The 27,561-nt window shown below is 39.9% G+C and overlaps 1 protein-coding gene across 4 annotated transcripts in view; it reads left to right on the plus strand.

The window, feature by feature from the left end:
- Positions 1-27,561, plus strand: part of COL24A1 (collagen type XXIV alpha 1 chain) — a 116,589-nt gene that overhangs the window by 80,494 nt on the left and 8,534 nt on the right. For 3 of the 4 annotated variants that reach the window (XR_005861877.2, XM_015290844.4, XM_040704846.2), the window contains 21 exons: positions 999-1,052; positions 2,032-2,085; positions 2,301-2,354; positions 3,639-3,692; positions 4,353-4,460; positions 7,400-7,453; positions 8,029-8,136; positions 9,024-9,077; positions 9,773-9,826; positions 11,080-11,136; positions 12,777-12,830; positions 13,762-13,815; positions 13,918-13,971; positions 16,148-16,201; positions 17,792-17,899; positions 19,537-19,644; positions 20,609-20,716; positions 20,802-20,855; positions 21,148-21,210; positions 22,381-22,434; positions 24,460-24,495. Coding sequence is in view for 3 of the 4 variants with exons in the window: in XM_015290844.4 (XP_015146330.2) it covers positions 999-1,052; positions 2,032-2,085; positions 2,301-2,354; positions 3,639-3,692; positions 4,353-4,460; positions 7,400-7,453; positions 8,029-8,136; positions 9,024-9,077; positions 9,773-9,826; positions 11,080-11,136; positions 12,777-12,830; positions 13,762-13,815; positions 13,918-13,971; positions 16,148-16,201; positions 17,792-17,899; positions 19,537-19,644; positions 20,609-20,716; positions 20,802-20,855; positions 21,148-21,210; positions 22,381-22,434; positions 24,460-24,495 (1,398 nt within the window). In the remaining variant the exon portion in view is untranslated. The remainder of the gene's footprint in view (positions 1-998; positions 1,053-2,031; positions 2,086-2,300; positions 2,355-3,638; positions 3,693-4,352; positions 4,461-7,399; positions 7,454-8,028; positions 8,137-9,023; positions 9,078-9,772; positions 9,827-11,079; positions 11,137-12,776; positions 12,831-13,761; positions 13,816-13,917; positions 13,972-16,147; positions 16,202-17,791; positions 17,900-19,536; positions 19,645-20,608; positions 20,717-20,801; positions 20,856-21,147; positions 21,211-22,380; positions 22,435-24,459; positions 24,496-27,561) is intronic. The other variant, XM_040704847.2, reaches the window with a different exon arrangement.

Below are 27,561 nucleotides of genomic sequence, written 5' to 3' on the forward strand. Positions count from 1 at the left end.
ATCTGCTGAAGTCTTCTTATTCATATGCAGTTTGCATTGGTGCTACAAGGCAAGAACAGATTTGTGTTATCACTGCCAAGTCATCAGGAGAAGAAAAACCATATGTATAGTCTAAGGAGTAAGTGAAGAAGAAAGAGTAAATATTTGCTTCAAAGACTTCTACCACAAATATGGGTAGCAGCATATCTTCTTTAGGTAAAGTAATAAACAAGGGAAATGTTTTGAACACAGTATCTCTATGAACACAATGAATCCAAAAGGGGTAAATGGAAATGAACTTTTTCAGGGTTCAGACTGGATAGATCTAGGTGGCTGATTTGTCTTGACAGACATTCACAGTGGCTATGAAATCAGCTGTAAGCTGTTACAGGCAAGCTCTGCACCCCAAGTACACAAATCCCATTCAGTGAGCAGAGATAAACAGGCTTAGGTGCATAGAGATTGAGAATGTTGCTTTAGGAAGCAATCCATAGGTGTGTAGTTGCACTCAATTAGTTACTTACAAGCATGCCCAGTAAGAAAGTGCTTATAGCATAGTTACTGATGTTATCAAAAAGGCCCCAGCCTTTACTCCATTACACCTCAGTGATTGTTCTGTCTAAACACTGCTAAATCCACAGTAGTTGCTTCCAGTTAATTCTGTACCAGACTGTAGGCTTTTCCACAAAGCAAACCAGACAGTCTAACAATCCTTAATTAAACAAAGTCTCAGTTAATCAGGAGGAGAGCTTAGTTCAGATAATAGTTTACTTTTAGTCTATAAGAAGAGACATCTGTGTTATTCTAGGGAATCTGCTACTCTAGTGTTTCAAGACTGGCAATAAGGCCTTCAGTACTATATGCAACCATGGTACTTACATACACTGAGGATTCAAGACAAAAGACAATGAAATACGTTTCTTTACACCAGTTGGTATTTTTGAAGGGTCAAGGTCAAGGCTGTAAAATATAATTTAATGTTAATTGAATAATGCCTCCAATATTCTATCTAATGCCAGGGTCCAAGAGGACAACCAGGGGATGCTGGTGCAATTGGAGATATGGGTTTTGAGGTGAGTTTTTAATCACCTGTTTTCTAACTAGAAACACTCAAACAACAGAATATGCCTGGACTGTGTGTTCACAAATTATTTTATTACCTGTAGCTGATTTAAATGCAATAAGCTGCTGAGATCCTCTCTTACTTATAGGCTTTCTAAAATAAGTACCTTTTTCTGTTGTGAGCTGTCATCAGGCATGAGGTCATGACATCTATAACAATCAGTATTCAAGAGGAACAAGAAACATCCTCCTTGCAGTTAGTTTATCCAAGACTGGGAATTTGCAACTGGAACAATATTAATCATAAGCCTTTGCAAATGGTAGATGAAGAAAAGCAGCCACAGACAGTCTTCTTGCTAATTTTTCTTCTATTTTTTGCTTTGTTTTTAATAATTCTTTGAAAGAAATATGACAGAATGTATTAGCTACGTTTGCAGTAAAGTAGCTGAAGGGTGAGCTCACTTAGTGCAAGAAGGATTTGGCTTATTCAGAGAAGTGCAATTCCCCAGTCACCCGGAACCCAGTCTTCTGACTGCCTGTTGAAAATAATAAATAAATTAAAAAAAAAAAAAAAGGTTAGATATAAATGCTGTGAGAAGTAATCTGAAAACCTCTATATTTGTTTTCCAAAGACTGTATCTACTTGGATCCAAGCCAAAACAGTGACAGAGTTACAGAGTTGTCAGTAAGATCTGCAAAAGGTAGATTATTACTCAGCTTGCCAGTAATTTATGGTGAAAGTTGTAAGCTTAGTGGTACTGCTGTGTCTTCACAATCTATTCATCTACGGTACAGTTCTAAACTCCCCCATACTTTCCTTCTGTCAGTCTTCAGGAAGACCAAACAACAGTGTTTTCTTATTTTAATTTTTCATACATGCAGCTTTCCAAGTGTCTCATTTCATATTTATGCTTGTATTTTGGCTGTATTCTTTGGTAGTTGCAAAATTGCTAATGACAGTGCGTAACAGTAGCTTTTTTTACCATGCAGGGACCTCCTGGCCCTGAAGGAGAACCCGGCCTGCAGGGAGAACCAGGCACAAAGGTAAATGCTGAAATTATTCTATTGGACTACTTAAATTTTTTAGTTTCCATATAAGCAAATGTGAGCAATTTGACTCATTAGCCAAGCAGAGAGTGATACAGGATGTGAGCCACTAAGAAGTACTGTCATAATGACTGCATTATCAGTAAACTTCATCACTGTTAGAAATATTGTCTCTTGCCATCCACTGACTTAATTGTCTTGTGACATTTCAGGGAGATGCTGGACCTGCTGGGAAGGCTGGAGAACCTGGCGACCAAGGCTTAAGGGTGAGCTATCAGCATGAATGTTCCTCCAAAAAGGAAAATAGATACATTGCAAATGCGCCAGAAAACCTTAGTTTATGAAAAGAATTTAATAAGTTACTTTCATATATCTTTTAAAAGAACATATACAGTGCTGTGGCAAGTTAAAAAGAGTACTGATTATAATGCTGAAATATTTCTAGGTGTTCAGTGCCACTGAGAAATGGCTGGTTTGAGCAGGAAGCTAAATCCAAAGTTGTCCAGCCCAGCTGTTAAGATGACAGTAATTCTCAGTTAGGCAAAATAATGGAACTTTGCCCCAACAGAGCAGGATACCTCTGTGTACCATCATCTCATGCAGGTGATTTGCTTCTGGTGCTGTGCTGAGTGAGCTCAATCAGCACTCAATTTCAGCCAACACTTGTATACCTGCTTATTCCTTCTGAACGTCTTTCTTACCTCTTCCATGTGACCCAGATAGTTGCCTACCTTTGAAGGATGAAAAAGTCTTTTCAAGTGCTAGAGACAGATTTTTATCCAGGGCACTTGTAAAAGAGCATAAGTTGTATCCTTTTAGATTTAAGCCTTCCCACTGAGCTGCTCTAATGTCCCATTAGCTCCTTGCTATCATCTTTTCCTCCTGCCCAAAATCTCCAGCAAGTTGCATTCTACAATTACACCTGTTGTTGTTGAGGAGTAATTCCTCATAATTGTCCACATGGAAGTTCCATATTTACCATACTTCTATGACTGAAATACCATGTTATTAGTAGAAGGCAGGTTGTATTTGCTGTTCTACTATCTGCATCAAAAGTTGTGAGGTGCCATTGTCTTTCAAGATAAGGCCCCAAGAAAGGCAAACGTTAAAATGTCATGTTGTGGTTACAGGTGGTCAGTGAGGCTTTTCATTGACCTAGACTGAGTCACTGAACATGCCAACGCATAGAAATCCAGCACAGAATAGATGTATTGTTGAAGTTACTGTAATTACATGTTCTGTACTCCAAAACTGAGCAATCTCAGTGCTACTGGCCAAATATTCATTGTTATACCGGCATAGCTGTGCCTCGCTTTTCTAATGCTGATTGTTTTGCATGGTTTTTGGTGCTCCAGGCTCACAGGGCTGTTACCGTCACAGTAAATAAGTGAAAAATGAAGGCAAAATAAACTATCACAGCACCATAAAAGTTGTTCATGGCCCAGAAAGTCCAAAATGATAATAAGTGTTTGTAAAACCAGGGCAGAAAGAAGTCTGGAGAAGTTCGGTCAGTGGCAATAATTTTCTTCTTAACTGTTCCTTTTTGTAAGGGTGAACCAGGACCTCCAGGAGAAGATGGTGTTCAGGGAAGAGATGGCCCAAAGGTAGGTTCATTTTCTTAGCAGATGTAAAGCAGACATTAATTGAAAGGCCCAGATACCCTTTTTTTTTCCCACTCTCTATTACACAAACTCAGCAGAGCCCGTTTGGGTGCAGGTAGTTTTACCATGGAAAGCCCTGTGTATTACAAGCCTACATGGCACAGACCTGCTCTGCAAAACTGAATAGCTTGGCAGAGGAATTCAAAGTGAAGAACTCAGTGCAGTTTATTTCCCTTGTGAACATCGTGCCAGACAGAGCAAGCCCAATGCTTCACTCCCTGCATCAGATCAGTGCTGTGCCAGGGACTGTGACAGGTGCAAGGACAGTGGATGTTACACCCTCACAGTAGTAGGAGATGGATGAGGCAAAATGTGGCTGTTGAATGAGCGTGTGAATCAGCTGTAGAAAAGGTTTTACCTTAACTTGGAGCCTTGACTGGAAAGATTCCCATTAGTTCTAGCATGATAGTTGGTCTTTTTTTATTGTTTTTTTTTTTTGTTTTTGTTTTTTTGTTATTTTTTTGTGGCTGGTTGTTGTGGTTTTCTTTTTTTTTTCCATTTTTGTTTGTTTTCTTTGGTCACACTTGAAGATTTAGAATTCTCTTTTGTCAAGGATAAATTTCGGAGCTGTAACCTGATGAAAGATTTTCTGTGTTGCTTTAGGGAGAGCCTGGAGAACAGGGCCTCCATGGAGAAACTGGTGAAAAAGGAGAGATGGGAACACCGGGAAGTGCCGGACCTCCTGGTGAACCTGGCATAATGGGTGCTCCTGTAAGTGTTTTTCATATTAAGTGGGCTTTTTGTTCATTTGCTTTTTAGTATTTTATTATTATTATTTTGCTTACTTTGTTTTCCTTTTTACTGAGAGATTACAATCTTTGAACTAGCTTATCTACCCTTTCTATGTAGTTTGGGATTTTGGAGAGACAAATGTTTTCCCCATTTTAAATCTGGGACTTCTCAGCAGACCCTAATTCCTCACATTTGTCACCTCAACATATACACCACACAGCCTGGATTTTCTCACCTGAGGTCTCTTCAGACAGCCTTCTGTTGTCAAACTCTACCCTCACCTTAATTTGGAGACTGTGGGTAATTTCACAGAGTTAAATCATTCTCTAAATTTAAAAAAATACTCAAAGAATCTGCCTGGATGCATATTCTATCACAGATAGTGCTGTCAGATATTTCATTGCTTTGTTTCTTTCCCTACTGATGGGTTTGCTTACTGTCCCAGGGCTATTTAGTTTTTAGTTTAGATTAAAAGTTCTTTAGGGCAAAGAATTGCCCTTTTGAGCACTGTAATTAATGAAGCTCTGGAACTTAGAGCACACAGGTGTTGGCTCTGATTGAATATTCTATGCTAATATTCTCACCAAATACATACTTAACTTAATACACCTTAACAACAACAGCAATGACTAAAAATAACATATCTAGAAGTGATGTATTTAACATCGAGGTGTCTTTATTTACAACATTACTGCAGCACAGACATCAACAGCACAGGATTTCTTAAAGTGTTGGTGTGAAATACAGGGCCTTCTTTGTTAAGATATACAGAGCAGTTCAAAAGTCACTTAAAACAAGTTATCACATCATAGTAGGTATCATATAATCTAAACAACACCTACTGTTGATTTGTGATCGGTTGCCATGGGAGGATGGTCTGCCTTGCCTAGCAGTGGTCTTTCTATGCTGCTGTCAAGGTGATGTAAAGACCTTATCATGAATGCTGTCCAACTCATACTGAAGCTGACTTCCAGAAGACAGGGACTATCATACCAGGCAGCCCTTCTTCAGTTGATGCTTCTGTGCTTTGGTGAGCCTTCTCTTCTTCCCTTGTTAGTAGGCCTGCAATGAGGCATATACAATAAATTAAAAAACAAACAAAACAAAAAAAAAAAGGAGGAAGAATGGGATAATGAAATTTTTTTGTTCTTAAAAAACAGTTATTCCTTAACTGACTAGATTTTGGTGCTTCTGTGAAAGGAATTAAATAGACATATCACAGGATCACCAATTGCTAGAGATGACAGACGGAAAGAAATGGCAGCAGGCACACATATGTCAGATAGCAAATGAACCTTGGGATCGACTGTTAACACTGTTAGATCAGTTTGCTGTTTGTTCTGGTGTCATGCCAAGCACCTGCAATCCATTCATCTAATCTATTTTGCTGAAGTTTTGTGCAGCTACTTACTGTAAACTAATCTTTTAGAGCACAGCTTCTAAAGCAAGTATGTAGCCTCAAGTCGGACATCAGATTCCCTCACCCAAAATTCGTTCACAATCCCCTGGCTGTCTTCACCGTAGCTTTATGTGATGATGGAGTATGAGTAAACAGCAGTTTGGAGGGCCAGCTGTCACTGGCTGTGAGCACTGTTCTCTCTATCCTCTAAGCCTCAGTATTGCAATCTGCTCTCTTTAGTCCTATGCTCTTCACTGCAAACAACTCTCCTAGTGGAGGAAGAAAATGCACATATCAGCTGTCACAGCTTAGGGTGCACTGCAGAAAAATCGATGTTTCTGGCACAGTAATATCACCCTAACTTTTTTCTTTTTTTTGGATTGACAATTCTGGAGAAGCAAGAATGTTTCATACATTAAAATTATCATAAAATAGCTCAGCCTTGATGTCTGCATTGTATGTAATTATACCTGTATAGAGTAAACAACATCAACAGCACTGCTGTGCCTCAGTGAGACAGGCAGGTCTGGTGATTCACGCTGTGGCAGTTGAAAAGTGCATTTCTCTTCCGTGCATTCCAAATGTAGCTGCAGAGCTGCCTCTCTCCCCATTCATCCTCCCCAGTATCTAGGGTGGTTGTACTACAGTTTTGGCTTGACCTCATTCTAGACATGTGGACAGATCACAACATCTTGGTCTGAACAAGGAAACCAATTTCCTTTTTGGGAATTTTATTATGGGTGAGAGTAACATTACATTTTCCTTAACCATAAGATAATGAAGCAACAAATGGGCTTCATTATTCTGTTTGAACTCTATTTACCCTGGCTTGTCACCAGAATATCTTTAAAAATATTGTATGTGTATCTAACCTTACCCAAAACTAAAGCTGAATTACCTCTTTGCCTTCACTCAATTGGATAAATTGAGTCCAATTTACTCTGGACACTTCCAGCCATTTCTGAGGGTCATTTTTTGAAGTGACTCAGAGGGCAGTGAGGTGGTAGCTCTGAGGCAGCCCTCATCTACAGACAGCAAACCCACTTACACAACCACCATGGGGCTGGCAGTGGAAGGGCCCCCCCATGCACTGAGCTGGGTCTCTCCTCTGCAGCAGATTTTGCCAAGGCCCTGCTCTTGGCAATTGACAACTCCAAGGTTTTCTTAAGTAGTAACTGTGCATTGCATTTCTCTAAATTCATAAGCAACTTTACTCCTGAAGAAATACTTTCTGTCTGGGCAAGATTTATTGTGTTTTAGTGTTTGTCTTTTTTTTTTTTTTTTAATGTCCAGTTCATCTTCACTAGTTTGATAAGTGATCCCTTATGTTCACCCATTTATTTCTGCTGTAACTTGAAACAGCCACGCTAACTTCCTCATAGCAACAGTTAATGAGATTTTTCCTCCCACCTCTCTGTATAACAAAAGCCTGCTTAGTTATCCAATTTGGAGCACGGTTCAAACATGTTTCCCAGGTCTTTCTCAATCATTTATTTTTGCCTCCCTCATAAACCTACAGGGTCCTGAAGGAACACCAGGAAACCCAGGTCAGAGGGGCCGTTTGGGAAAGAAGGTACTACTTTCCATCTTCCCAAGTTCCATTCCTTTTGTCTGTAACTTGAATTTGCATTACAAAATAATTCCACTTACTCCTTTGACACTGATGAATGCCAGTCAGCACCCTATGATGTCAGAAAGACATCAGTAGGTTTTATATGTTGATAATTTCATACCGCAGCCTAATGGTAAAATATTCAACCTAAGTCCATGCCTGTTTTCTTTCACTTCTCAAGCTAGTTTTTTTTTAATTATTGTTAGACATAGCAATTGTAATCATTATTTTGTGGTTGATAGCATTTGGGACCTTAGGAAAATTAAATTTGAATCAGGATGTACAAATCAGAACAGCTTCTGATGCTATAAAAAAAAAAAAGTTCAGCTCTGGCTAAACAAAAAAGAAAGACAAGTTTCCGTAGATTTTTTTTTTCCTACACAGGTCTGGATTCAGACTTTCTAAGAACTACAGTAAACAACATGTAAATGTAATGTTCTTCTTAAGTAATGCTGTTATGCACTTTGATTAGGCATAAACTGCATTTGAAATGTAGTATCAATCACTAATTATTCTTAATAAAATAACACCTACAGGGGGAAAAGGGGCAGCTTGGCCCTCCTGGAGAAATTGGTCCTGCTGGTGGTTCTGGTCAGCATGGAAAAATTGGTCCCAAAGGTGCAAGAGGAACTCGAGGCCCCTTGGTATGTACACAATATGCTTATTTAAGAGCTCATGCATTTGTGGTTTAGCAGTAGCCTGTCTCTCCACCAAAGAAGCAAAGTCACAGATGTACCATGTATAAATAGTAAAAGCTGTAGCTCGAGATGCAGATGGTCTTTATGCTACCTAGAAGTCCTTCCCAGCCCCTGGCTGTCAATGTGTGCCCTGGCCTTCTGGTGTTCAGATAAGACCTATGCACCTGTCCAGACAGAAACTCACGGACCAGCAGGAAATCATCTCATGTTCTCATTGGGTTTTTGATCTGGCAATCAGAGAGCAGGATGGGAGGGCGTGCCATGGAGTACACATACCCCACAGCCAGGATGCAACTTCACTTACTGTTTCTTAAACCTTTCTGACTCCAAGAACAGAAATCATGGGTTTTGATATTACATAAATAAAGCCTTAGTTATGGCTGAAATACGGCATTTTGGATGAAGACTGTTATAGCCCTATTGAATGGGTGTCTAATCTGCAGTTAACTGATTTAAGTGTATTTCCACTAACATTATGAACTCATCACAAGCTCTCCATGCGTGCTTCACATTGTGTGATGGCAGATGCAAAAAAAAAAAAAAAAAAAAAAAAAAGCATCCAATATGTGTCTAAATCACAGCTTTAGGGTCCAGTCCTATGGCCACAGAGTGCAGCACTGTGTCTCTTGAACACATGAAGCTCCTTCACACTTCTGAAAGCCTCAGATCCATTTGATCTTAATTATGAACAAATGAAGTTGAAAGTAATGAGAAAGTAATCCACGGTTCTCAAATATCAGTGTCTGAAGATGACTTTATAAAGTTTACATTGCTGTAATATTCTAGAAGGAAGCTCATTCTTTTTTTTTATCACTGATTATTGCATTTATCAGGGACATCCAGGAGGAATGGGACCTGGAGGAGAGCTTGGAATTCCAGGATATGGGGTGAGTTTTAGAATATGCAAATGTTTTCTGTGTCAGACGCATACATTTGTATCACACCTGAATTCCTACTCAGCAGTGTAAGCATTAAGCAACGTTGGCTGTTTTTTGCAAGTACACCAGCAGTCATTTCTTTGTATCAGATTTGAAACCTTCGTTCTTCCAGTGCTTCCCACTCTATTTTTTAATAAAGTTCCTATAAAATTACAACAGCTATTCATTATGAAGAAAATTAAGCAAGCCACTACCTCTGCTTACCATCTGGTCAGGCACTTTCCCTTTAACTAGCAGAACCACTGATTGAATGAGGTTAGCTGAAGGACATAAAGGTGTTGTGGCATTCACTGAATAAAAATTGCTGTTCTCTGATGATCTTCCTCTTACAGTCCAGACTGCCATGTCTACTCCATACAGAAAGTCCCATCTGTGGCCCTAGCCCTGAAGATCAAGCCCAGCTCCCTTGACATGCATGAAGCCCCTGTTAGACATCAGCCTTCAGCTTCCCACTGTGTGCGCAGATTTTCCTGCACACAATGAATTTTCTGCCAGTGCCCATTAGTTTTGTCCCACATCACTGTGTAGCATTACTAGCGAGCAGCCAAAAATAATGGCAACAAGTAGCTAAACAAAAGTTCAGAATTAATTATTTCTTTAATTATTTGCATTGGAACTAATTTTTGTTTTCTTTCATTCTTTAGGGTCACCAAGGCCCTGCAGGGCCTTCAGGGCCCCCAGGACCCAAAGGAGAAAAGGTATGAAGATGGATTATTCTTTCTTATGGTTTGGATAACCACAAAAGAGGAAATGTTACTGCATATTCACTGCTTTGCGCAGCGTGCAGCAAAAGCCACCATTTATTCAGTATTGTGAGAGAATATGCAAAGAATTACAAAGTGGGGAAACAGATCATCGGGAGGCAGAGTTCTGAATTACTGCTGAAACGTTTCAGGTTTCAAAAAACAAAGTATCTATTGTTTAAAAAAACACATTCTATCCTATCAGATAACACCGCTGCCCTCAGTAAGCACTGCTGATAGGAATAATCAGTGTGGGAACTGAGAAGCATTCACTTAACCTTAAGCCTGTGAGTACTCCCATGGATTTTGCTGAAGGTCCAATTATGATGCTTCATATAAGATGTTAGGGGCAGGAAATTGCCCCAGTTTAGTTTTTTAGTGTTAAATTCACTGTTCTTTTGAGCCCCAAACCCTGGAAACAAGTTTGCATGCCAAGTGAAGCCCCTGTGGCCCCAGGGAGGTACAGGGATTCCCTTCATAAAGATCAGTTTAGAGTTGCACCAGGCAGAGAAATATGTCCTTATGTTAGGGCCAGTTTTGCAATGAATACTGCTAATAGACATTTACTGGGGATTTTATAAGTGGCTTCTGAGAAGATTTTCAGAAACAGTATCTAAAAACAAAATTGTTGGGAGCGAGAAGTTGAGCTTGCTTTGATGCTTCTGAAAATGCAGTTCAGTGCACTTTCTGACATCTGTGATAATATTGAAAATATGTGTCTCTTTGTATTAAATATGTTGTAATACATAACTGTTTTGCCTATTGCTTTAGATGATGATCACTTCATATTTAAAACAAAAAATAGTATGAGCCTTTTCAGGCTGATTGTTGGAGTTGTCTGGGCACTTATTTTTCTGTGTTAACTACACCTCTTAAGACAGTAGAAGAACTTTTCTTTTCTTTACTCTTGTTCAAATATCCTGTTCCTCCATTCCAAAGAATATGGGCAATGTTCAAATACTCCTTTAACAGCTGCTTTCAAGAACAGAGCAAATACTTAGGTTTTTAGTCCTTTATTTGCTTCTTAAAAAGGTGATTCTTGTTGAAGTGGTGTTATCACTTCTGCTGTCCTAAAACCAGAAGCATCATACTCACTAGTAGCGTCTATACAGTATGCTTTCTGACGTATTACTACATTTGAACTTGTATGGATTGCAGACAGTGTTGAACTTACAAGTACATTTATTTAATGTTTACCTTCATTTTAGGGTTACCCAGGCGAAGACAGTACAGTACTTGGACCACCTGGGCCCATAGGTGAACCAGTAGGTCTTTGTTTCTCAAAAAAAAATTATATTAGTGCCTGAAAACAAGAGACAATGAGAGCTCTTTCTGAAACTTCTTATCACTTTCTAAGGAGTCAATGCCCTCCTTGTGCAAAATTGTAGAGTGATGGTTTTTCCATTGATAAACTCACTCTGAAAAATGCAGTCACGTGTTCTTTCCTGCTTGAGATTGTGCCTTGTGTTTAATTATGCTAACACCTTCAGTCTGTGTTTAGATCACTGCATTCTGAATCACTATTTTTATCCCCTGTATTTATACTGAATTATACCTAATTGCTTTACTGACCAGAATGTTTTGACTTACTTCATTATTGCTACAAAGCTATTTTAACCGACTCAGAGAAATAGCTGCATTTTGTAACCTTACATTTACTAACTTTGTATGTGGGGTGTCTTTTTGCAGTAACTAGAAGCATGTCCAAAAATTAAATGCAATCTCATAATCTTATTAAGGCTTTGTGCCAGATGCAATACGTATAGCCTACTTCTCTTCAGATTAACCTTTATATTTGTACCTCACTCCCCAGAAAGCAGGGGCTATGAGACCCAGGTGTGACTGAAGACAGTCTGGGCCAGGTTCTTGTTTTAATTTTGGAAATGCATGAGAGGAGACTTCAGTTGATTCTCTTGTAGCTGAGCTGACTGCTCAAACATTGCAAGCAGGGTCTTTTCGCTTTGCAGATTCCCCTGAGGAAACATGCCATGAACATGCCGAAACCCTGGAGAGTATAGAAGCAGTTGCATTACAGTATACATTGATGGACCTGGCCAATTTGTTCATTTCCAATTGATACACTTCAGTTATCTATGCCTCGCCAAGTTTTCTTTATGTGATTTTACTTCAGACACAAAAAAGGTTGACCTCATTTCATCTGAGTGCTAGATGTCAAAGTCTTGGCCAGTCTTACTTTCTGTGGGCATGACTCCTTATTCCATCATTTTTCCCTCTGAATGAGATTTGGTAAATTTGATGCAACAAGAGTTAAATTTGGGAGGAAAATCCCATTTCTTTTGTGGGGTTGGAGCAAGGGGCTTTCCCTAAGGCAGGGGCAGTAAAGTGTCAGAATGCAGCAGTAAGAACTATCAGTCAAGAAATAATGCCAATAACACTCCTGCTCAGTTCTCATTTCTGAGAAGTGGCCTGAGGGATTGAGATTGACTCCTTATTAGGATGAACTTCAGAATTAAACCAAATTCTGAGCGTAGCAAGCCGTTGTGAAAGACAACCTCATTTACCATGCGCTGTCCTATGGAAATCACACGAGAGTTTTCCTTGCATTCCCTGAAAACAAAGTGTGGTCATTCGTGAGATTCATAATTCTGATACCAAGTGATATGCACACGTATCAGAACTTCTGATGAGCTCAGTGTTCCTATTTTGTTTTTGCCCATACAAGAGCTATCTTTTCACTTCTTCAGTTGGAAAATATTTTTGATAGTGCTTCCTGTCTGACTGCAGTGTATTTTGTTTAGGAAAAAAATAATATTTATTCCTTTAGACAAGCTGAATGTAATATTTTGAGTCTTCCATTCAGTCTGGTTGGTCAGATTCTTCTTCACTTTACTGTTGCAGTATTTCAGTTCAGCTGCTGCACTGTGCTCTTTTTTCTTTTTTATAGGGGCCCACTGGGGAACGTGGAGATAGAGGAGAGCCTGGTGATGAGGGCTACAAGGTAATACCTCTTGCTTTTTAATATTTTCCATTTGAACATGGCTGCTGTGCATACATGCAGACTCATGAAGCAAAAGTATCATCGTCTCTCACATATGCGCAAAGCTGCATGTGTTGGTGCCTCACTGCACTGATGTGTTCTTAGCACAGATTGGAGCATCTTTCATATGAGGAGAAGCTGGCAGAACAAGGACTCTTTCACCTGGAAAAAAGAAAACTTGGGCACGGAATCTTAGTGTGTATAAATACCTAATGGGAGGGAATGAGGATGAAGATGTCAAACTCATCTCAGCAGTGTGCAGTGACAGGCAATGGACACAAATTGAGACACATGAAATGTTCCATCTGAACACAAGAAAACACTTCAAAAGAAAAGAAAAGAAAAAAGTATCTCCATCTTTGGAGGTACTTTAAACCCAACTAGGCAATCGTCCTAGACAGCCTGATGGTCCTTCTTAAGCTTAGTTGCTCTAGATGAGATCCTTTCCAAACTAAATTATTCTCTAATTCTAACAATTATTCATTAATTGTATACAGTGTTTCAGCCAACACAAATGGATAGTAACTCTTTCTGCTTGTCTGTTGAAATACAAAACAGTTCTTAACACAGAATATCCTGTTTAAATTGCACTGGCAGTGAATATAGGCAGGGTAATAAATCAGAGAACCAAATATAGACTATGCTCATGGAAGTGCAGAAATGTTTAAAATACAGACTCCTCTTGAGTGAGTTTGAAATAGAGAGTTTAAAGAAGAAAAGCTCCCTAAGTCTCATGTCAGGAGAGCTAAGCATACTTTTATGCAGGTGAAATCAGTCAAGCTGGGGCCACTCAGCACCTCCCAGGATGGGCTTTAGAAGCAGATCTGTAGCTTATTGAGTGTGTTACTCTGATTTATGTATATTACAATATATTATATTTTCTGCTTCCCAGGGTCACATAGGTCTTCCAGGGCTTAGAGGACAAATTGGACAGCAGGGGCCTCCAGTAAGTGTTTCAAAAAGTGAGGTTTCTTTATTGGTTGTTGGAATTCTATCGCCATTTGTGTTCAGTGATGTTATTTGCCTATTTGATATGTTCTTTCCAAAGGGAGAGCCAGGTGAGCTGGGAGAGCAAGGAGTGAAAGGAGAAAGAGGTTCAAAAGTAAGTAGAGAAACAGTAAAGAAAAAAAAAAGTGCATTTAAATGGAATGTGTTTTTCTTGTTCATTCGCTGTCCTTGGGGGGAAAAATGTAGGTGTTTGATACATAAAACTTCTTTTGAGAGTAAAACATGATTTCTGATGGATATTCTTAAAGAATACATAATTTTTGCTTTTATATTCTAGTGTCATGAGAAGGCTAGGGCTCTCCATCGCCTGTTCTCATGTTGCACATCCTATTAAGTCTTCAACAGTTTCAACCAGCAGTCTGAAGCTGAACTCTGCTTAATTTTGCATCGTTTTCTACCACTGTGGTTTGATTGATGCCCTAGACAGATTTGTCGCAGTCTGTTGTTGGAAATCTCTATGCAAGCTATTCCATAGATTTAGGCCAAGTTGTTGCCAATTACCTAACTAAATGTTCTTTTCACACTGATCCAAGGCCATAAGAGCCTGTTCATCAGGGGCTCAGCAATGTGTGTGAGACACACAGTCTGAAGTGGTGACAGTGCTGTGCCTGGTGCTCACTGAAGATCCAGCAGGTCTTATGGCTGCATCTACATCTGGCAGTAGCCACCTGCATAGGGATCACGCTGTGTTCTCCCTCCTGCAGGCACATTTTGATTCATTTGAAATGCTTGTGTCGTGTCTTGGCATTGATGTGACAACATCCATTAGTGGCATCTTGCCTTTCCCTGAAAATAATCAATTTTCATATTCACATTCTCTTTTGAATCTACTGGGCTATTTTTTCCAAACAGTAAGCTTGTAGGAAACTTTTGTAAATGACTGACAGCAGCACGGAAACTGTTCGTATTTTTTCTTGTTACATAAGGCTGAAATTCAGTATTTGGCTTGCTTTTTCATACCTGCAGGGCAATAAAAATGTACAGTGGAAAACTGCATAATAATCTTATGAGATATGTTTTATTTGATAAATAAGTAGTTTTGCTTCAGGGTAGTGTAAAGCATTTGAGAGGCTCTTTTGGAAATATTTCAGTGATATTCAATTATACCCTTAAATGGAGTTTCTTGTGACAAGGTTTGGAAAACAACCAGGTCTGATTTGTAAATGAAGCCTCTTGGTACTGCACTGCACTGAATTGTCACTCAGAAGTAAGGAATTTGCTAAAGAGTCGCAGAGGCAGAGCAAGTCCAAATAAAGATAAAACACAGACTCCTTTTCCTTTATAAATAATAGTTCATCATGGCGGTGCATTGGAAGTTGCCGAAAGTATTTTATATATAATGCAATAGAATTATTATACAAATTCATTTTGGATCTTAAATGGGATGTTTTGTCTGAAAAGTTTCATAGACAATTGTTAACGTCTCAGAAAGTTCTGGGTGAATACAAGAATCTATAGTAGGTGGGGAATGGGGAGCGACCAAAAGGAAGTGTGATGTAAAAGCACTATCAGCATGTACCCTAACCACGTGCCAAGATACATTGCCTTTAAGAAACTACACACAGCATAGGATAAAATCAGTCATTCCTCTGCCTTTCACTTAGGGAACATACTCTTTGTGTTGCAAATACCTTTCAGATTAAAGCTGCTGTTTACAAATAGGCAACAAATATCCAACCTGGAACAAACCAAAAGAGTCTAAAAAAGCCAATCCCATGCAATGCAATGCTGAATCATCTGGATTTACTTTATATGCCTTCCACTATTTAAAAAAAAATATAAAGTTACTTGAATATGGGTTCCTATTCTGACTGGTGCATGTTATATATGTCTTCATCAACTAAAAGATGTTAAGGAATAGAACATAATTTTGCTGACTAAATCATATTTACATTATTTTTAAAAAATATAATTAGAATGTTATTTTTTTTAACTTTACTGCATGTTATGTAATATTGCAGCACAGTAACTTAATGTAGCTTTAGCTTTAAGAGCACTGTTAAAAACAACATCAAAAAAATCTTGGGAGCTCTTTCCTACTCAATTGACCTATTCTCGTTTGTGTTGTCTGAGTGGTTATATCTTCGAGAGTTAGGATAAAAGTCATGCATGTGTTGTAATTAATGAGTGCTTTCTAAATGTGTTAAGTTATTGAAAAACTTTCTGCTACCTCTGTCTGAAAGTCAGGCAATGTGGACATTTGTATGGGAGAGGAAAATCAATTCTCAGATCTTGGAGGACTTTGTAACACAAGTATCTGTAACTTTTAGGGACCCACAGGGAAGAAAGGAGCAACGGGTCAGGCAGGCAAACCTGGAGTTCCTGTAAGTAACACAGTCCTGGCCTTCTGATCTTCTGGTTAGAAACGAAGGACAGAAATTATTAGTAAAAACAAAATTAACTCATGGCAGTGGTACTAGAAAGCCTTCTGTTTCTCATTTTCCAGGAAGTGTAAAGGAGCCCCTGTGAAAGTAAGAGTAATTTTTGAGACTGTATTAAAGCATACAGATTCACACTTAGTTACTCAGCACATGGGAGTGAAGTGCAGCTATTGTAGCAACAAGGTGCATCCCATTTGAACAGTTACTTAATTAGATGATTTGTTCATGTGGCCCATAGACCATGCGCAAGTTATCACGTTATACTGTGCAGGGCTGTACTACTGTGCACTCCTGGCTTCCATCAGCTCCAACAGCTGTGGCCTACCCAAGACTGTATCCATATGTCCATGATGGATCTCTGGAGGTTTTGTTCTTTCATTTGCCCTGAGCTGAAATTTTTAGTGCTCTTTCTTGAGTAACTGTAAAGAAGCTAACTCGCATCCCTTTCTCCCCAAGGGAAGAGAAAGGAGGAAGCAGTAGGTGTTCTGTAAACAGAACCAAGAACAAAATGCATCAAGACTATTTTGGCCCCCTAACAAATAATACCACACAGGACCATTTTGTAAATATATTTTACTACCTCACATCAAAACATTGTTGGTAACCAGCGAAATGCAGCTGCTTCACAGAGCTTCTACCTTCTGGGCAGAGCGGAAGAATAGCCTTTTGAAGGCAGGCAGACTGTGTGTCTTTTGTAAATACTTGGCTTTTCTCTCTGGAGGACTGCAGAGAGCATCACTGCAGATGTAGGAGAAATGGGAAATGCAAGAAAAATGAAGAAGCAAAGAGAGTAAAGCAGAAGTCTTGCAGCACATCATAAGTGTGAGACTCCTCAACAGTTAGAAATGAGATTAAGATGGCACACTTATATTCTTTAAGACAGCTGTTAAATATACTTTTTATCATGAACCATGGTCTAGTTAGCATGCTTTACATTTCTGAGAAACATACTCATAGAGAAATAATTGCAGAACTTCAAGCTCCATACAATTGTATGTGTCAGTCTAAAAGGAAATGACTGTAAAGAGAAATTTTTTGTTCTCCTGGTGAATGTAACGTGAGGTTTTTCAGTGCAAGTATAGCAAGTTAGCACAAACTTGTCCAATTAGAAGTTTTTGTGTCGTTTTTTTTTTTTAAGGTATGCAGATTTGAACAGCATAAATTTGCAAATGTATGGCATTAATTTTCTAGTTAAAAAAAAAAAAAAAAGAGGTGTGGTTAGTTTTGTTTACAGAGATACCTGGATGACTTTACCAGGTTTCCTTGCTTCTGCTTAATAATCCATCAGCCATCTTCCAGGCTTGGGGTGCAAGAAGGGTCAACGCCATGTTTTTGACTGAATTTCCTCAGATCCCACAACCTAGCAAGCCTAAGGTTAAGCCAATAGCATTTTAAACCATACATGCAAACTCTCCATCTCTGTGAATGTTCAACTGTGTCACTGCAGGATTTAGGAAATACTGTGACTGAAATCTAGCTCTGTTAGGGTGAGGAGTGCCAACTGTGTTATATTTAATTTGAATTTATTTCAAGGGAAAACCGGGACCAGCAGGGCAGAAAGGAGCAGTGGGCTACCCTGGACCAGAGGGCATTCCTGGGAACCCTGGCAAGCCTGGGCTGTGGGGAAAACCCGGCCCTAAGGTAAGTTGCTTTCCACATTGCCTCTCTTTTTGTCACTCTGCATTAACAATTTTCTGAGGTTAGGGTGTTTTAACAGAAGGAACCATTCTCAGTTCTGTTGACACCTTGGAAATCAGACAAATTCTTTTTTTTTTTTTTTTTTTTTTTTTTCTTAAGCTTTTATTTTCTCTCAGAAGCAGACTGAGAGATAGATGTTGGTCTCTGAGCCCCTTGAGCTGTGTTTTGCCTGGCGGTGAGTGCCGGCCTAGTCATGCCCCCGTGACTGACTCTTGTGCGGTGGGGGCAAGTCCAGGGGGCTGCTGTGGGCCTTCCTCTTCAGGGGGTGCCGGAGCCCCCCAGGTGAGCAGTCTCTGCCCTGGGTGGAGGGGCCCACTGCCTCTGCCTGCTCTGACTCCTCCTCTGAGGGCACAGTGGCAGTGGGTGGGATACCTGGGACTGCCATGAAGAACACCAGGGAGCTCCTCAGCACTGGAGCCTGCAGGGCTGAGAGTGGCCTGGGCTAGAGGCAGGAGGACTCTGATGGCAGGCAGTGGGGCTGAGGGTGGCTGTGGGGCTGTCCTATTGCCCTCCTGGAGCACATTTGTCCCAGCTGTCCTGCTGCCAGTAGAGTTCTGGGCCATACATGGCTGTGACAGTGGTGATGAACCTCTTCACAAAGGGCACCATGTGGTCCTTGAGGAGTGGCTGCAGCCTCTGTAATAAGGCTACCTGGCTGAGTCCATGCATACATAGGAAGCCTATGGTGGTGCACTGTCCTTCAAACACCTTCCACCATCCACTGCCACAGATCCTGTTGATCTCTTCTTGGTGCCACTGTAGCAGGGGTTTGAGGTCTTCTGGATGTTCTTCAAAAACGGCAGCCCAGACCTCATGTGGGAAGTTGTGCTCGGGATGCAGGAGCACGGGCTCTGCAGACTCCTGCTCACCCTGCAGACCATAACCTGAGTGTGCTGTGAACTGCATGGCAAGAACACTTGAGGTAATCATCATCTGACCGCACTGAATAATGGATGGTCCTGATCTTGTGCCTGCATACAGCACATCCCAGCTTCTTCTTGAACGCACAGCTGTAGCAAAGTTGGTGGAGACAGGGGGTCACGTAGGTGACATCATCCCGATTTTGCCAACAGACAGAGCAGGTCCATTCTGACGGCACCTCCATCGCCCTGGGCTGTGCAGTGAGTGCAGAAGAGTGAGACTGGGAAGCTACTCTTCTCGCCGGTGCTGCATTGGACAGAAGGTGTCACAAACTGCAAAAAGAAAGAGCGAAAGAGGCTGCAGTCACTCTCTGTCCCCGGGACAGTGGGCTAAGAAGTGCTTAACATTTGTTTTGCTTAACAGTGACTTGATAATGTTGCAATTATTTGACTTCTCAGAATCTTCAGCCTGTGCCACAGTGAAAGTACATGAAGCAATGTTGCAAAGTATGACAGGTTTTTGCTTTTTGACGAATTAACAGAAATCCAGATGATACTGCTGATCATTCTTTCTGTATGTTTTGGAGTACTGTCAGTTTATCCATGTATACAGAGAGCATTAAGTAGCTTTAGCTGATTGTACGTTCCAGGCCTGTTTCGGCATATAGTGAAAACATGTTTGACTTTTCTGCTAATAATAATAATTTTCAATTTATTAAGGGTAATAAAGGAAGCCCAGGCTTAGCAGGTCTGGCAGGTTATCCTGGAGCTCGAGGTCCAAAGGGATTGCCAGGCATGCCAGGGCCCATGGGAGCACCCGGGCTAAAGGTATGCACATCAAATCATATTGTTAAGCGCAGTACTACTAATACTGCTTAGTATTCATATCGTATGCAGTGAGTAGGGAAACACCATGCTACTGTTAATCATACAAGCAATTGATGACAGGAGTTATCTGAAAGGCATGACTACAGATTGTGCTGGCCTCCTCAGCTTCTACTGATAGTATCAGCTAGACTCATTTCAATGGTTTAAAAGCAAAGAAAGGAAACATCACAAATAATTTTCACCATTTAAAGACAAATTTTTCATTGAAAATGGTGATTTGCTGTGTTCTGTGTGATTTCAACAGTAAGCACTTTTTAATGCTTTAAGTTAATTGAAAACTGGGCAGGGAAATACTGTCTATTATCTTTTCATAAAGATATTTTGTAAAAGCTGTATTCACTGTTAGTAGTGTTTATTGCCAGTGCCTCCAGTCCAGTTTATATTGCTTGGTCTGGATGTTGAACTGAAAAGAGCCAGTTCCTGCTCAGAAAAGCTTGTGACCTGAAAAAGGCAGGAAATAGAGGGGAGATGGGTTACCAAGTTTTGCGAAGTATTAGCAGGAGACATACTGAGTTAGGCCAGAAGTCTTTCTTAGAGCTAAAAGGAATCACCAAAGAGTGTAAGCACAAAGTGATCGTGAAAGTTGTATGTTCCCAACGCAGATTATTTGCAGATTGGTGATCTCCTGAGCTAGACATGATTTCTATGCATTTCATTGTCCTCAGAGAATTCCTCTAACATGAACTTGCCCAGTTCCTATGTGAACTGATGCAAAATTTTAGTCTAACAACAAGGAGTTCCACAGCTATATTATGCCATGTTCAAAGGATAGTTTTTTAAAATTTACTCCTCATCTTCCTGTTCTGTATTTCACTTTGTACATTTGAGCACTTTCACAGGGAGGTACCATACTGGAAATGGCCTAAAGTGTATATATTAAGATGCATTTTCTTCCTATTCTCAGGGTGCAGAGGGACTTCAAGGTCATCCAGGAAAGCGAGGTAAAAGAGGCCATCCAGGATCACAAGGTGACCAGGGGCCAGCGGGAGAGGTTGGAGCCAAGGGACAGACTGTACGTAATCACAGCTGTTGAGGCAAAACAACTATTCCAAGAGTTACCAGCATGGAATAAGTGAGGATGCCTGCTTCTATTACAGGGAGAAGATGGAGATCAAGGTTTGATGGGGTTTCAAGGATTCCCAGGTCCAAAAGTATGTGTTTGTTCTTTTCTGTTAGATCTCAAGCCATTTACAGAGTGAAAATATTAGGGAAGAACAGATTTAATCAGCTTTAACAATAATTTGTTCAGAGTGTGTCTGAACTTGTTGGAACACTGTAGCCAGAGCTGTGTACTCCATGTCCAAATATGAATGTTCTGGGTCAGCGAGCTTGGTATTTTCACTGTTACAGCTCTGAGAAATTATCTTCCACTGCTTACAAGAGTTTAAACCAAGCTGATAGCTGGTGTTTATGTTTGACTAAGCTTTTCCCTTGTATTTTCAGGGTCCTGCAGGAGATGTTGGCTTGGTTGGAATTCTGGGCCCAAAAGGCCCAACAGGACAAATTGTAAGTGTTTCACTCCATAAAGGAGACTGTCAGGAAGGCTTGCAGGTTTCACACATTTCCAGCTGAAGGAATGGTCTTCTTTTGTATTATAAGACCAGAACCCTCTACACAAACCTTTCTCTCTCAGACTGTTTCCACTAGAAGCCCTTTGCTTGTTCCGCCACACTGGTGTGATTACACTGTGGGTGCAGATACATAAGCAGAGCTGGGCTCCCAATTTTAAGGATAAAAGCAGGTTCTGCTGACAGTGACACTCTCCTAGTACAACTTTATCTACGCAAGTTTCTTCATCATTTATTTACCTCTCTTTCTTTTTACTGACCACAGTGCTGATTGCATAACTCTGTCTAACAGTGAAGCAAACAAGGGTCAAACTTTGCCTACTGTAAGAGAGACTAGTACTTAGGCATTGAGAATTAATAAGTGGCCTTCTAAAAATGTATTTCCTTTCTTTTTTCATAAGGTTACTAGTCTGCATTAGCTCATTCTGCATGACACCTTCATGATGTTGTACTTTCTTAACAAAAATGTGAAAGCATTGTGTAAAATCTGGGAGCATGCATCCATCTTACTGCATCAAATGGGGGAAGTCTGCAGCACAGGAAGTCTTACTGGAAAATTCTCTTCTCTCACTGCTGCCACTGACATCGCAGAACTCCTGCAGTTTAGTTAACCAGATGCAGAGCAAAGGCTTTAGTGACCTTGCTCTAATAGCTGTTTTCTTTTTCTAAACATTCCTATGCAACATAAACACTGGAAATGAGCTGTTCAGTCCAAATGAAACAGAATGGTAAAATCATATTATAGCAGTATTTACCAGTAGCCTTACAAGAGTACTTGTGGGCAGTAATATGGCTCAAGGTAATAGTGATTGTAGCTCAATAAATAATTGGTCTTTGGTGGTCAGAGTATTTAAGTTTCCACTATTTTTAGTGTATCAACTCTTATATAAATGAATGTGTGTGGGCTTTCCTAGCATAACTATTAATAATTATTAAAATAATTACCTTGTTGATTATATAGCAGAGCATTCACTATTCAGGACAAGAATATTGCCAAGATCTTTTGGATTTTTACCAATGCTGAACAACTTGAAACAAGGATGTGTCATAAGGATTTTCTTCATTTTGAAAACTCAGTCATCTAATATTTTTGTTTGTTTGTTTACAGGGATATAGTGGGCCTGTTGGTCAAGAAGGCATTACGGGCCCAACTGGCAGGCCTGTAAGTTTCCCTTTTCTTTTGCGTACTCTGGTTATTCCACCTACCTTCATTTTTAATGATCTGTTTTATGGCTGGCCACTATCTTATTTTGCCATCTGCAAATAGCAACTAGCAGGACCATCTTTGTACTGGTACCATGCTGGCAAGTTAACGTATATGTGATTTCAGCATCTGATACAAACAAGATGATGAAAAAAAAATCATTGCAATGGCATTGTGCTGAAGTTTAGCATACAGAGGACATGACTACAGCAGCAGTGAGCAGATCAAGGTGTACAACAGCACATAAACTGTCACCTGGCTGTCCTTACTCAGACTTAAGTCTGCAGCACTTCTAGAAAAATCTTCTTCTTTGTCTTTCTGTTGGCCCTCAGTGCTCCCTAGGTTCCCTAAAGCAGGGTAGTTCTGCCCCCATCTCTGTTTCTATCTTGTTTCACTCTCCCTGTGCGAGGGACAGAGCAGCGTTCAACAAGACCACCTTCAGATCCACAGGCTCTGCCTACCATGCCCAAGGCACCGATCCCACCCAGGGAAGATAGACAGAGAAGGTGTTTTTTTATACCTCCAAATTCCTGATCCATAGAACTTGGAGGCAATGTCAGGAGAATGTCTAAAATTTGAAATAATTATCCTCAAAATAACAGGTATATATAATATTTCTATTGGAAAGGAGCTCCGTGGGGAAGGACTTGAGTGTCTCAGTGGCCAACAGGTTGGCCATGAGCCAGCAGTGTGCCTTATGGCCAAGGAGGCCAATGGTATCCTGGGTTGCATTAAAAAGAGGGTGGCCAACAGGTTGAGAGAGGTGATCCTCCCGCTCTACTTTGACCTGGTGAAGCCACATTTGGAGTACTGTGTCAGTTTCTGGACTCCTCAGTTCAAGAAAGACAGGGAACTTTTAGAGAGTCCAGCAGAGGGCCACAAAGATGATGAGGGGTTTGGAGCATCCCTTTTACAGGGAAAGGCTGAGAGGGCTGAGGTTGTTCAGCCTGGAGAAGACTAAGAAGAGAACTTATCAATGCTTATAAGTATCTAAAGGTTGAGTGTCAAATGGATGTGGCCAGGCTCTTTTCAGTGGCACCCAATGGCAGAGCAAAGGGCAATGGGCACAAACTGTGACATAGGAAGTTCCATATGTGAAGAAATGTTTCTTTATTTTGAGGGTGGTAGAGTGCTGGAACAGGCTGGCTGGAGAGGTTGTGGAGTCTCCTTCTCTGGAGATATTCAAAACCAACCTGGATGCTTTCCTGTGCAACCTGCTGAAAGGAATCTGCTTTAGTAGGAGTTTGGAACGGATGATATCTTGAGGTCCTTTCCAACCATTACTATTCTGCAACTCTATGATAAAATTTATATATATGACTATTTATAAGTGAAAAATAAAAGGAGAAGGGATAATTCCTCTGATAATTAGACTTCTCTTTCCACCTGTTGGGAAAAAAAGCAACACTTTAAGTGTTCCTGTATTCATTTCACTGCCACGTAGGAGGAAAACAGTTCTATATAAATGTACAAAGGTTTTAATAGACTTTATATTGTATGTAACACAGCATAAGTGAAAATCTAGCTAAAAAAAGCCATGGAGACAGAAAAACAGTATGTAATCTGGCTGTGAGAGAAGAACTAATGAAAGTGGATATGTAACCAATGTATTTCTTCAGTGGTAGAGTGTACCAGGTTTGGCTCCCAGTTCGTAAGATGGTGAAACACTTACCTCCCACTATGATGGATCAGATTGGAGAGTACCGCCAACTGAAAGGGAGAACACTGACAGTTAAAATTACTGAGGAAAAAAATGTATCTGCAATCTGAAGAAAACAATCAGTTTTTCAAATATAGGATTTACAAGCTGTTTTCAAACAACTTCATTTACTAATAATGCAGAAAAAATTAAAGCCCCAGAGCAGTAAATACTTCCACAGGTGGACATTTCATGGGAGCTGTATGACTCTCACACACACACTGATTTGCTGAAGTCCTAGAAGCTAGAAAGCATGCTGGCTTAACAGCTTCTCTTTCTTACAGGGACCGAGAGGTGAAAAGGGCACAAGGGGTGAAATGGTAAGCTGAAACCACTTCTGTGCTTTCATTTGCTTGGCTGTGTGAAAAGTATTCCTGTGTAATGCTGAGCACACTCCTGTCTGCTCTGCCAGCCAGAGGTCCCTGATGTGCTGGGCAAAGCTCTGCCCTGAAGGCTAGGACTGCAAGTCAAAAGCTTGACTTCTCCTTGTGCAAGTAGGCTCCTGTGTCAAACAGTATGGCTCCCAGTCATAAAGCAGGCACGTACCCCACATCTGTTACAGTTCAGATCTAAAAGCAAAATCTTCTGTCCCATTTGTTGTCAACACTCCAGTGCCTCACAGCAGGGTGTGCGTACAGCACCACATTCGTGTCTGCGTGCTCTTCTCTGGAGAGGGGAAAGCTCAGGAGAAGCCAGGAGCTGGAGGCTGGTGTCCATGTGCTGCATGCTGGCTCTGGTTACAGCAGGCAGCACTGATAGCTAATCAAGCTGTGCTCTGATTCTTAGTAAGAAAGGTACATTAGTTTATGTCCACTATTAAATATTTGGTTTTATTTAAAAATTGTGTTTGAGCTAGTAAAGCATCCAACTGATGATGGCTACATGGAAAGCAAGTGTCAATTTATCTTATTTACAGTAAATGTGAATGCAGTTTTAGTTGATAGCTACAGCATTAGTTTATGTGACAATTGCTTCCTGTTCCTGTAACTGGCCAACGCAATATTGTTCCTGCTACTCTCACCCTGCCCTTCATCCCACCTCACAAAGGTCATTTAGTTTCACATTTTAATGGATTTTGTGTTTATTATCCACCTACGTACGGTTCCAACCTGTTTTATTATGTTTTTGAAAAATAAATCATAAAAACTCAAAGAATTAAGGTTTAGAATGAAGCTTTTATGTATTTATCTCAAGGAGCTTTCCTCATTGATCCTAATACGACAATTCCTATCTCAGAGTAAGAGGAAACTAGGCTCTCAATTCTTTCTATTAACCATCTTAACTGTTTCTCATCTTCTATTTAAAGAATGCCTGTAACAGCATAGAGCTAGAAATGTGGGCACACGTACACACACACATGCACAAAAAGCAGTGAAAAAAATATCTTTTCCATTAGTGGTGCTACTCCTTAAGAAATTATTACCTGAATTCCACTTTTAAGATTTTTTTCTGAAAAAGGATGCTTAATTTTGAACTACACAAAGTGCAGCAGTTTTCAATATGTAGCCAAGATAAGGGCATATTTCCAACTGTTTTCATGTATGAAGGAGATAAAATGATTTGCATCCAACTGCGTGTTCTGAGCTTGCATTTACACCTTCAAAACCAATGTTGGCACTCATGCTAGAATCATGGAAATTTCAACTTTTCTGTGAGATTTTAAGTATTAATGAAAAATTTTTAGTCTTTTAGGAATAGCGTTCAATACTAGAAAGAAACGTTCTCCCATCCTCTGAAAAACATTGAATATAAAATCATACCTCCTTGTTTAGTGTCAAGTTCAGGTCCTGTAGGCTATTTCTAGCAAAAAAATTGGCAGAAACAGAGGGTTCTTGGAATAAAATGAAAATTATTTTCCAATTCAAAACAATCATTTTGCTGTCATTAAAACATTGAGAAAGTCATGGAAAGCCTTATAGAATATTCTGACATTTCTGAAAGTGTGTTTAACTTTTATAGTTTAGGGTGACTTTTTTTAAAATTTCATGGCATGTCATTAGTAATACGTAGTAGATTATAGTATAGAGTGGTAGGATAATCCAGGTTGTTTGGATCATGAGGTATTTCACGTCCAAAGCTCTGTTTAAGTAGAATCAGCTTTGCAATCAGACTTCATTGCTCAGACCTGTATTCAGCTGAGTCTTGAAAACCTCCAGGAATGGAGATTGGATAATCTTTTGGGGCAAGTGTTCCAGCACTTGACTATTCTAAGGCTAACAGTAAAATAAAACACGATAAAGCAGAGTCTGTAATTTTCTATTACAATCATTTGTCTTAGATGTACCGTCATTAATAACAGCTAGTACACTGTACGGTATACCAGAGTACTATGCTGTTATAATGGTTTACCCATTCTGAGATGCAGTGAAATAACCTCAAAATAGCAAAAGCAGTCATGGAAAGGTTACCATTTTGGGGTGTCAAATTTCTTTTTTATAATCATTTCTATTGATTTTAAATAAATATTTTACTTTGTTTCTTCAAAAGTTTCTGAAGGCGTGTAAAATATGGACATCTCTGGGGCTGGTCATGTTTTCAAAGTTAAACATGTCTATCAGTTGATGTGAAATCAGTGTTAGAAGAAGGCTGAAGTTTTGCCCTTTGGACTTCTGTACTAGCATACAGGGTGGTTAAAGAATTAAAGAGCACACTAAAACTAACAGCCCTATTATCTGCTTTTGTTATCAACCGCGATTATACTCAGTACGCTGGAATTATAGTAGGATCTTCTCACTTAAATTCTGGCATGATCAAAGGGTAAATGAAGTAGATTTGTAAAGGTAATCCCGTACATTCCAGTGAAACATTCTGCAATTAGCTTAATCCATAAAAAGTGTAATTCAACCTTATTCTGCTGCTCTGCAACAGAAAGAAAGAATGTAACATCTTTACAGGATTTTCAACATGCTCTATACGGTTTGGCTACATTCTAAAGACTTTTAAAAGTAATTGATATGAGTCTTCTAAGTTTTAATGCATTCAGGAAATTTAATATCCCCCCCCCAAAGCAGTTAACAAATAGCATTCAGTTTTTATCTTTTTTTCCCAGATAGGTTTTATTGGCAAGGTGACAGTGAACCAAGACAGGTCCCATTCCTCTTTTGCAAGATCCCTTAAAATCCTTGGAACGGTGCAGTTAGGGATTTTTAAATATTCAGTTCTGTGTCAGAAGCCACCACAATTTTCCTCTGTTCTAATCCCTGAAGTTTTGAAGTTTTAAAATTGCGACATATGCCAAGAATATAGAATAGTAACTGAAGTATTCAGTCATCTGGAAAATTCCCTGGAATTTCTAGATCTCAACACTCAGAGAACAAAGGCATCTATTCATCAGAGAGCAGTGGTTACTTAGGGACAAACTGTTGAAGACTTTGTGCCTTGCTTGA

Source organism: Gallus gallus, chromosome 8, assembly GCF_016699485.2.
Source record: "Gallus gallus isolate bGalGal1 chromosome 8, bGalGal1.mat.broiler.GRCg7b, whole genome shotgun sequence".
Taxonomy (NCBI): domain Eukaryota; kingdom Metazoa; phylum Chordata; class Aves; order Galliformes; family Phasianidae; genus Gallus; species Gallus gallus.